The sequence below is a fragment of the Muscardinus avellanarius genome, assembly GCF_963383645.1.
Source record: "Muscardinus avellanarius genome assembly, chromosome: 2".
In the NCBI taxonomy this organism is placed as follows: domain Eukaryota; kingdom Metazoa; phylum Chordata; class Mammalia; order Rodentia; family Gliridae; genus Muscardinus; species Muscardinus avellanarius.
This window is the reverse complement of record NC_137787.1, coordinates 142,463,584-142,474,970: the sequence shown is the minus strand read 5'-3', so window position 1 is coordinate 142,474,970 and position 11,387 is coordinate 142,463,584. Positions and strand designations below refer to the sequence as shown.

Below are 11,387 nucleotides of genomic sequence, written 5' to 3'. Positions count from 1 at the left end.
GTTGTCTTACTTCTGAGTTGTTATTCCTACAAAATGGAAATTACTCCAGAGGTCAGGAAACCAATGTAAGGGTTTTGTCAGCCAAGAGTATCTATCCTAATCATACATCTAGTGGCTTTAACACAGAATGTATTTATGGGCCCATCAGGCCCACTCTAAGAGTGGAGCCCAAACTCCACTGGTCCCCATTCTAACAGAAGAATCATGACAGTATTAATGTCAATTCGGGCCTGTGTCTAGAGGATCTTGGTTCTGGACAGCCTCAGCTACTTAGTGAGGCCCTTTGCAACTCAGTGAGACCCAGTATCAAAATAAAGAATAAAAAAATAGGGCTAGTGTGTAGCTTAGAGGTAGAATGCCCTGGGTTCCATCACCAGTACCGCAAAAACAAACAAACAAACAAACAAACACACACACACTCTGGACAGTCCCTTTTTCCAGACCATGGTCAACATGGCAAATGGCCACAAATCCTTTTCAGAGGAAACTTGTCAAAAACAGTCATTGTATGATTTACAGGCAAAAGAAACATTTTCTAGCAATCTGGAGGTGCTGCTTTTGCCAGTCAGAGAATTAATAAGGTCATTAGTAGATTGGAGTTGGCTCTACCAACTTGTAGGAGCCAATTGTGTAGGTCTCTTCTGAACTGTTGAGTAACATTATGTGCACCATCACACCCAGGTTAACAGGTAATTTTTAAGTGTCCACTATATGCCAGGGGCAGGTTGGGCACAGAAACCCACTGGTTAGCAGAACAGATATAGATCTGCCTTCTCCAACTGGTGGCTTTGTGGACATAAGAGCTATGAAGCCGCACAGCACTCCATGTCAGAAGGGCCTCAGCAGTGGTTTCATGCTCTGGTGTCACCATCTTTAAATTATACACACACACACACACACACACACACAGAGTGTGTGTGTGTGTGTGTGTGTGTGTGTGTGTGTGTGTATTTTAAACAAGGGGCCTTGCATTTTCATCTTGCTTTGGGCCTTGCAAATTATATAGCTAGTTTTGCTAATGGAAATAGAAATTTGGAAGAAAAATCAATTGCATTCTCTCTTTCAAGGAATTTGAACTGGTGATATGGAGAGAGGTTAGGCTAGCAAAAGTAGTATAAAGAGATGAAGAAGAGATCATTTCCAGTGATGTGGAGGAGAGGAGCCTGCTGGCTGGTGATGATAAGACACATGAGTACACCAGGCGGAACACTTTTTTGTTGTTGTTTTCTTCATTTTTCTTTCCTTCTAAACTTATCATTAACCCTGAGTAATTCCGATGAACCAAGCTGGTCTCTGTTCCTTCAAACCTAAACAGACTCTAAGGAGCACACACATATGGGAAGTGACTTAAGGCATGGAATTAACATTGAGCAAGAAGAGGTAACAAGACCTTCAAAATCCAGGTGTTTCCCATAGTATCTGTGGAGAAACTTCTAGATTTGGCAACTTCGTAAACAAGGGGCACACTCATTTTCCACGTTAAAACTTTAAAGATTGATATTCATACTGCTTGTGAGATTGGTGACATGCTACTTGTAGGAGACAATGTATAGCTAAACTGTGTTTATATTTTATTTTAATAACACAAATTCTAGAGACGCCTAGTCTGTTGAAGGTATGAAATGAATGGAAAAAAGCAATTTCAGGGAGCTCAAAATATTTATTATTTTGGTGGTACAGGGGTATTCTATTAAAAATAGGGGTATTCTACCTCTGAGCTATACCCACAACCCTTGTTGTTTTATAACAAGCCTTGAACTTGTGATCCCGTTTCAGCCTCCCAAATACTGTGATTATAGGTATGTGCCACTGTGCCTAGCTAGGTTATTCACTTTTAACTTTTATTCATAGTGAAGAAACAATGCTTTACTTCCAAAATTCATCTTCAATCCTTCATCAGTAGCCAACTTCAAAAATTGACATATAAAATTGTAGTTACATTTAATTATCTCTCAATAAAAATGGGCTTTGGATTTATGAGTTTTTTGTGTGCAGAGCTTATTTTGTTAGAAAATAAATATTAAAATATTTTAATCAAATTAATCATTAATTTATTTATATTTTATACATGTTTAAATGCCACTTATTTGATGAATTTATTATTTTATTAGACAGTTCATGATTGTAGAGCTCCATTATGAATTATGACTATGAATTCAATAAATGGGGGATTACATTTCTGAGTAAAACTAGAAAAGCTCTTAGTATTTTAAATTTTTGGAGTCACTTTTCTAATCAATTATTTAGCTTACTGCTACTATTACTATTATAGATGTGTTTTTTAATTGATAAGACAGTGAAGCTTGTTTCATCAACTATAATACAAGGTTTAAAATAAATCACACACATTTGCTACCTTAATTTAGCTATGAGTTGCAAAAACAGGCTCTATTAAAATTAAAATAATTATTCACATTCACAGATTTTTAATCAATTTTGAGCAGTGGGAGACAAAACTTAACATTTCATTCACTGAAGTGTGGTCCTACTGTGTATGACAGGGACATAGCCAAGCCACGTGAAACTTACCACACAAGTTAGAGAATACCTTGAAATATTCTGTGTTTTGTTTAATGAAAAGTGTTCATTGATCATATTCTTGGATATTGCTGACATGTTGAACTGCTGATAAGTACTTTTAATTTCTATACTCCTTGTGACTAAACATAGGCAGTTTGCAGACTAGCACTGGTGCAAGGACCACACTCTGTGTAGCATTGCTGTACAGAATACCTGCTCTGAAGAGACTGGCAGAAAGAAAATTAGTGAAGGGAAGATTTGTGGAAGAGCGTGTGTGTGTGTGTGTGTGCGTGTGTGTGTGTGTGTGTGTGTGTGTGTGTGTGTGTGTGTGTGTTGCTGGGAATTGAACCCAGGGGCATTCTACCTCTGGCCTTATTTTATTTTTATTTTGAAATAGGGTCATGCTAAGTTGTTGAAAGTCTCACTAAGTTGCTGAGGCTGGCTTCAAAATAGCGATTCTCCTGTATCAGCCTCCCAAGTACTAGGGTTAGAGGTGTGTGCCACCATGCTTGAATAAGAGTTGGGGATTTTTAAGAAAGGGGAACTGGTTAACTATGTCAGCTGTAAGAAAGGTCAGGAGGTTAAAGGCCAAAAAGAAGCCACTACATTGCCTAGTAGGGTATAGGTGACCTTTGAAAGAATTATTTCAGTGGAGTGCTGGTAATGGCAGTAGAAGAAAGCCAGGCACTCATAAGCTGAGGAATTGGGGAAGCAATGTGGACGGGCACTATTCTTTTAAGAAGCAAGATGATAAGGAAATGGAAATAGTGTGGAAGCTTGACGATATAAACACATGGAAGAAAGACTTATTAGACTAGTGGAGACTGAAAAGAGATATTCTAATGATATTGAAAGGGTCTCTAGGTGAAGAGAGGGAGATTTAAGAATCTGCAAAATTTCAAAATACTTCTTTGGTAGTACCACAGAAAGCTGTGTGGTGAGTGTAAGGACTGTGACTTACTCAGTTGTTCCTGAGTTGTACAGAAGGAAACTTTTTTTTTTTTTTTTTTTGTACTGGGGATTAAACCCAGGGAGGTTCTATTTCTGAGGTACATCCCCAGGCCCTTTTATTTTGTTATGGGGGATTGAACTCAGGGAGATTCTACCTCTGAGCTATGCCTCCAGCCCTTTTTATTTTTTGTTTTGAAACAAGGTCTTTCTAGTTGCTGAGAGCCTCGTTACATTGTTGAGGCTGTCTTCAAAAGCAGCGATTTTCCCTCTTAGCCTCCCAGGTACTGGGATTACAGACACGTGCCCCATGTCCAACTTAATTTTTTAGTGTAAAACAGGGTGTTGCGAAGTTGCTGAGGCTGTCCTCCAACCTACGATCTTCATGTCTTAGCCTAATGAGTAGTGATATTAAAGGCATGTGCTATCGCACTCCCGCTGGAAGCTATTATTATTATTTTTGGTACTGGAAATTGAACCCACAAGCATTCTACCTTCAAGTTACATCCAGGGCCTTTTTGTTATTTATTTATTTATTTATTTATTTATTTATTTATTTATTTGGTGGTACTGGAGATGGAACCCTTCTACCTCCAGGCTACATTCCCAGATCTTTTTTATGTTTTATTTGGAAACAGGGTCTCTTAAGTCAGCACGACTGGCTTCGAACCTGCGCAATCCTCCTGTCTCCGCCTCCCAAGCGCAGGGATTACAAGTGTGTGCCACTACACCCGGCGTTTTTATTTTGTTTTGAAACAGGGTCTCGCTAGGTTCCTGAGAGTCGTGTGTGTGTGTGTGTGTGTGTGTGTGTGTGTGTGTGTGTGAGAGTGAGATACTGGGGATGGAACCCCCCAGGGGCTTTTCTACCTCTGGGCTATATTCCCAGACCTGTTCTTTTATATTTTATTTCGAAACAGGGGCTCACTAAGTAGCTGAGGCTGGTTTTGAACCTGTGCAGTCCTCCTGTCTCAGCCTCCCAAGCACTGGGATTATGAGTGTGTGCCACCACACCCAGCCTGTTCCTGAGGGTCTAAGTGGTTGAAGCTGGCTTTGAACCTTGATCCTTTTGTTTTAGCTTCCCAAGTACTGGGGATTACAGACATGTGCCACAATACCCAGCTCCTGGAAGCTGTTTTGAATACACTATGGAACACAATTTAAGCCATGGCAAAGATCCATATCCTATAAATTGAGAAGTCTCTTTATCATAGTTGTGGTAAATCCAGATGTTGATAAACTAGGTTTATATAAGCAAGTCATATCTACACATGAAGGGAATTATCTTCAGTTCTCAGAACTTTCCTTGGTTCTCCGGGACTCCCTATTTTTATTAAGTATTCATTCACTGTGTGCCCAACACTGCTAAGTACTAAGGCTACAAAAATGCCTATGATTTTGAAGGACACACAGGACAAATATTATCAGTCATGATGCCTTCTGGTACAGACAGCAGGAAACACCATCTCAGTTAAAGTCAGCTCCAGGGCTGGCCCAATCAGAGGCTCCATTATGTCACTGAGGGCCCAGATTCTTTGGATATTCCTAGTGTACTAACCTTAGCATTTCTGGCTGATCCCTGGTTTGGCCTGTCTCAGGTTACACCAGCTGCAGCAACTGGCAAGTACCACATTCTCTTGGTAATAGTTAACGGGTAGAACTGAGTCATCCTTGTATCTAATTTTATCAGGCTCCCAAAAGACTCATTCATTGTTCAAAGGTCAAAACTGAATCTTGAGCTCTTGTCTAAAACCAGGGCAAGGTGAATATGACTAGTACTTGAATCCCATTCATTCTCTGCGGGTAGACCTGGGCCTGGCTCTTAATTCCTGGCAGACATCTGGACCCCAATAGAGGGTTTCTGGTTAGGTGGAACTGCAGGACTTGTCATTATTTGCCAAGTCTTCACACATCCTGGTATGTGTCATGGTAAATACAGAAAACGATAGTTTATTGTACAACTTGTAATAATTTTATTTATCAAAAGGTTCAGACTGGATCCTTCCTTGCTCAGCTATTACAGCATAAAGAAATTTACAAGAGTACAATTGTAATTTATTCTCAGCCACTAGGTGGGAAACCAAAAGTGTGTGCAGATACACAACAGTATGTGCCAGAGAAGATCATGTACTCAGATATCTATAAATACCAAGACACAGAAGAATTACATTTTTTTTTTTTTTTTGGTAACAGAGATGGAAGCCAAGGGCATTATACCTCCGAGCTACACCCCAGCCCCATTATTTTATTTTTTATTTTGAAACAGTGTCTCACTAAGTTGCAAAGGGTTAAGTAGCTGAGGTTGTCTGCGAACCTCTATCCTCCTGTCTTAGCCTCCCAAAAGCTGGGATTATAAGTGTGTCACCACGCCCGGCTCAAGAATTACATCTTCTAAACCCATGTTTGACGGTGGTGGTTCCAGTTAGCACTTTTTTCTTTTTGATGTCTTTGTGGTTTTGCAACATAATGTAAGTGGAACCAAATATACTTAGTTTCATGTCTTCTGCTACCCATCTGCTAGGCGATACCGGGCAAATGAATTAAATCCCCGAGCCCCTTTTCCAGCCTGCATCATGGAACGCTAATACTCCTCATTTTGATGGGCCGTTTCTGAGACTTAAGCATCGCGTAAGGCGGCCAGCGCGGTGCCTGAACACCGAGGCGCACCACAAACGCTGGGCCGACGTGAACGGCGGCTACTCCTCTGAAGACCTCTCCCCCACGATTCCACAGCCCTCAGCCCCTGGAGGCCAGCATCCCGGGTCCCGGGGCGCGGCTGCCCTCGCCCTGGCCGGGAGTATCGGCCTCCGCCTCGCCCGGGGCCGAGCCGGGAGAGGGCGAGTTGCGCCCTTATTTGGAGCTGCACGTTTGTTTTTGTTTTGGTGGCGGGCGCGGGAAGGAGAGGGGCGTGCCCGCGGCGGGTGGCGGCGTCCGCCGGTCCGTCCGTCCGTCCGTCGGTGGGCCTGTGGGTCGGCGGGCCCGGGCGGCCGGTGCTGGCGGGCCGGGGCCGGGGCGCGGGCGGCGGGCAGGGACGCGGCGGCGGCGGGGACGCGGCGCCCGCAGCCCTCGGCCGCCCGAGCTCGCGGACGTGACGCCGCGGGCGGAAGTGACGTTTTCCCGCGGTTGGAGCCGGCGCCGGGAGCCGGGCGGGGCGGGCGCGTCCGCTTCTCCTCAGGGGACGTTCGAATTATTTTTGTAACGGAGCCGGCCGCGGACGGGGCGTGCCCCGACGTGCGCGCGCCGCGGCCCCGCGCGCCTCCATAGCCCGCCGGCGCCCGCCCGGCCGCGCGTCATGCCGCCCAAAGCCCCGCGCAGAGCGGCCGCCGCCGCCGCCGAGCCCGCGCCCCCGCCGCCGCCGCCGCCGCCCGCCGCGGAGCCCGAGCAGGACGGCGGCGCCGACGACCTGCCGCTGGCCAGGTGAGCGCGGCGGCGCCGCTGCCCGCCCGCGGCGCCCGGCCCGCGCTGACAGCCGGCGGGAGCCGCGCGGGTCCGCCGCGCCTGACAGGTGTGCGTGTGGGGGTGGGCGCGCCGCGGAGCCATGACAGGTGCAGCCGCGGCCGCGGGACCCCGGCCCGCGCAGGCGCGAGGCTCGGGACCGAGCCGGAGGGACCCGCGGCCGCCGCGCCGCCCGCTCCGCTCCCCGCGCCGTCCCCGCGCCGCCGCCCGGGGGTCCGTGGCCGGCGGGGCGCGCGGCTGAGGGGCTTTGTGAGGTTTCCTCAGAACAATGCTTCGAGGCCCGGGGGATTTAAGGCCATCTGTGGGGACCGCGGAGCAGAAGTTGTTAGAAGGCAAAAAGTTTCTCGGGAGACAGGGAGCGTAAGATAAAGTATTTAAACTTTCTCTTTTATTTTTCCAGTCGAAGAGAAATCTTCTTGCATGTTAGTCAGCCTCAGCATGCCTCGTTATTTCTTCCATTTTTTGCCTTTTGGCTGAGCCAGGAAGGATCCTGGTGTGCCCTTTTTGGTTTTGGTTTTGTTACCAAATTAGCAGGGTTCTGCTCACAAGGGACCACCCTCTCCCTTTTTACTAAATGGAATCTAAATTTAAGCGAGTCCATGTGGATGCAGTAGAACGCGTCAGGAAGATGTTTATTGAGTTTCAGCATCATCTTTTTCTCCGGTGTGCTACTTTATGGTTAGGTAAAATTGAGAGTATGGTTGTCATTATTATTGTCATCACAGGTTTTACTTTGAGGCTACAAATCCATTGAAGGAGAATGGGACTCATTTCTGTTCTTCACCACTCTCTCTCCCATTCTAGTCCATCAGGAAGCCCCATTTTATCCTTGCTCTGAATAGTACCTTTCTTTCCACTCCCCAGACTTTTAATAGAATTCAGGTCAAACTGTGAATGATTGAATTTGGATTTTGGAAATGGACTGTGCAAGACTAAGATTCAGATATTTAAATGGACTGTCATATATAAGTCAGTTAAAAGCTGTACTCACTAGTAAAAACAAAACAATAAAAATGAAAAACAGGTCTGAGGTATGTTCCTGGAGAAGGTCTCATTTTAGATTCTGATTAAACTCTGAAATATTCAGTATTTGTAAGTTTCTCTTCAGAAAGAGCAGTAATGTCTAAAGAATTGTATGTCATAACACAGCCTTGAGAGTATTTTTAATTATTGTAGAGTAAGCAGAATACATAGTTTGCTTTTGATTACCCATACCCATAAAGGTTTTCATTAGTGCAGTCAATCTCTATAGATGAACTCCAGTCATGTGCATTTCAGCATTGTAGGTGAGTCTTGTGCAAACATCATAGATTTACTTACATCAACCTAGATGATATAGGTCAATCACTCCATGTGGCTTCTTGATACAAAAGAAGTGATAAATATAAGATGTATGGGCTTTTGCTGGCTTAACAGCATATTGTTTTATAGTAAACTTTCTCTTTTTGTAAATACAAGATGTATGGGCTATTGCTAGTTTAACAGCATATTGTTTTATAGTAAACTTTTTTTTTTTGGTACTGAAGTTGAAGCCAGGGGCATTCTACCTTTAAACAATACCCTCAGACCTTTTTATTTTGAAACAGGGCCTTGCTGAATTGCTGGGGATCTTATTAAGTTGCAGAAGGCTGGTCTTGAACCTGTAATTCTCCTTTCTCAGCCTCCCAAATACTGGGATTATAGGTGTGAACCACAAATCTGGTTTATAGCAAACTTTTTTTTTTTCTTTTTTTGGTACTGGGGTTCCTGGAAACCCTTCTACCTCTGGGCCACACTCCCAGACCTATTCTTTTATATTTTTATTTGGAAACAGGGTCTCTTAAGCCAGCGTGGCTGGCTTCGAACCTGCGTGATCCTCCTGTCTCCGCCTCCCAAGTGCGGGGATTACAAGCGTGTACCACCATGCCCTGCTCAAACTTTTAATTTTTTAAACAAGTAAGAGTAAGCTCTAAAATAGTGATAAAAGTGTAATATAATAAGTATATAAACCAGTGCCATAGTTGTTTACTATTAAATATTATGGATTGTACATAATTGCTTTTACTTTATTTACCTACAGTTGGGAGCAAAGTAGGTTTGTATATGCCGGTACTACCAAAAAAAAAAAAACCATGCAAGTAATGTGTTGTGCTATGACATTATGATGACTAAAATATCACTAGGCAATATGCATTTTTCAGCTCCATTATAATTTTATGGGACTGCTGTTGTACACTCAGTCTGTCGTTGACTGAAATATCCTTATGTGGCACATGACTGTACTTAACAAGGGTAGAACCACCACCTGGCAATCTGAAGCAGAGAAGCTTAATTAGGGATGGATTTAGTGCTCAGTCCAACTGCACTTCCAGTGACAGAGTCCATTTCTCCTTGAGAGGCAAGATGTCATTTCTTTTGCATTATCTTTGGCCTAAGTGATCAAACTTGGGAGGGAAACTGATTAGGAACAACACGCCACCTTCATTGTTGAAGTAATCAAAAGTTTATGATGCTTTGAAGGAGTCATCAACCTATAATAGTGGTCTAAGTCATGGACTATGGAATTACACTATTGAGTTTATATCATGGTTACTTCTTAATTACTATAAGCTCAGATGACTGCTTTAATTTCTCTGATTTGGTAGATATCTGTAAAACAAGTATAGGGAAAGTACTTGCTTAAAGGACTGATGTGGTTATTCAGTTAAAGCATGTATTTAATGTACTTTGTTTATAGTCATAGTAAATACTCAAAAATTAAGTTATTCTTCATATGAGTATGATAAAATATTAATAAATGAAAATTAATTAGCTAACAATAATTTGTTGAATGCCTCTCTTGGTTAAGAAAGGTCAAGGAGAAAGAGCTGAAATAAGTGATGTGGTAATTTATATCAAGTTAGTCACTATGTAAGAAATATTAGAAGTAGAGAGTCTATGAAACATTGATATAGTCTACAATTTATCAAAGTCATTCGCATTGAATTGACTGTGCAATTTTTATTGTCCTACTTTCCCAAACAATATTAGTGTTCATTCACAAAGCCTTTTTTGCTATTTTGGAGTGTATTGGATTCACTGTGCCAGCACATAATTTTTACTGTATATCCTTATTTTGGAAAGACTATGAAAAGACAAATATATGTTTAAATTCTAAGTGAATTTTTTAAAGATAGAAATGAAAATGTAAACTACTTGGTGATATTCTTTTTCAGAATACTGCTATCTCGTGAAAACTGTAAAAACAATTGTTTAATAAATTTATATGTATGACTATTACATGATTATTTTCATTTGGTAGGCTTGAATTTGAAGAAACTGAAGAACCTGATTTTACTGCATTATGTCAGAAATTAAAGATACCAGATCATGTCAGAGAAAGAGCTTGGTTAACTTGTGAGAAAGTTTCATCTGTGGATGGAGTATTGGTAAGGATTTTATTAAAGTTTTTTGAAAAAATTTTCTCATTTAAAACATTTCAGATCACTGTGAAAAGTTTGGAAAATAAAACAATATAAAGGAAGTAAAGTCTAGTAATAATCTGTTACCCAGAGATAACACCTCTGATAACATTAAAAGGTTTGGAAAAAATCTCCCACATAAACCTCCCAACAAAGTGTTTTGGAGAAAATCTTAGATGTTATATTTTATATATAAATACTTCACTATGATATCGACTTTAAAAACAACCTTTTCACGTAAAATATATTTTTCAAATATTTCTTTGCATATATATAATGTGTGTGTGTGTGTGTGTGTGTGTGTGTGTATGTGTATGTTTTCTACAAAGTGTAAGGGTAGTGATGCCAGAAATTTGGATATGACAAATGAAACCACAAAGTGTTTTTTAAATGAAAAGATAAGGTAAAAATTTATCATAGGTATATATGTATAGGCATACGCAGGAGATAATGTTAAGTTTGGTTCCAGGCCAGTTCAGTGATTATTGCATTAAAATGAGTTACACATAGCCAGGTGTGGTAGTGCAAGCTTGTAATCCCAGCATTTGGGAGGCTGAGACTGGAGGATCACAGTTTGTGGACAGCCTCAGCTATTTAGCAAGGCCCCCCGCAACTTAGTGAGACTCTGTTTCAGGGAATAAAAAGTAGGGCAGGGGTTGTAGCTTGGAGGTAGAATGCCCCTGGGTTCCATACCCAGACCCACAAAAAAAAAAAAAAGAGTTACACAAAGTTGTTTATTTCCTGGTACATATCAAAGTTACATTTATACTGTGATATAGTCTATTAACTGTGCATTAACATTTTACCTAAAAATGTATATAATATACCTTAATTTAAAAAATATTTTATTGCTAAAAAATGCTGGTGATCTTCTGAGCCTCAAGTGAGTTATGCTTTTTGCTGGGAGAGAGTCTTGCCTCAATGTTGATGACTACTGAGTGATCAGGGGATGAGTGCTGAATGTTGGAGGTGGTTGAGGCAGTTTCTTAAAATAAAATAACAATGAAGTTTACCACATTGGTTAGT

The 11,387-nt window shown here is 42.0% G+C and overlaps 1 protein-coding gene across 2 annotated transcripts in view; it reads left to right on the top strand.

The window, feature by feature from the left end:
- Positions 1 to 6,757: 6,757 nt before the first annotated feature.
- RB1 (RB transcriptional corepressor 1) overlaps positions 6,758 to 11,387 on the top strand; it is a gene marked incomplete at both ends in the record, with an annotated part of 156,910 nt that continues 152,280 nt past the window's right edge. For both annotated transcript variants that reach the window (XM_080689898.1, XM_080689897.1), the window contains 2 exons: positions 6,758 to 6,882; positions 10,202 to 10,328. In XM_080689898.1, the coding sequence (XP_080546024.1) occupies positions 6,758 to 6,882; positions 10,202 to 10,328 (252 nt within the window). The remainder of the gene's footprint in view (positions 6,883 to 10,201; positions 10,329 to 11,387) is intronic.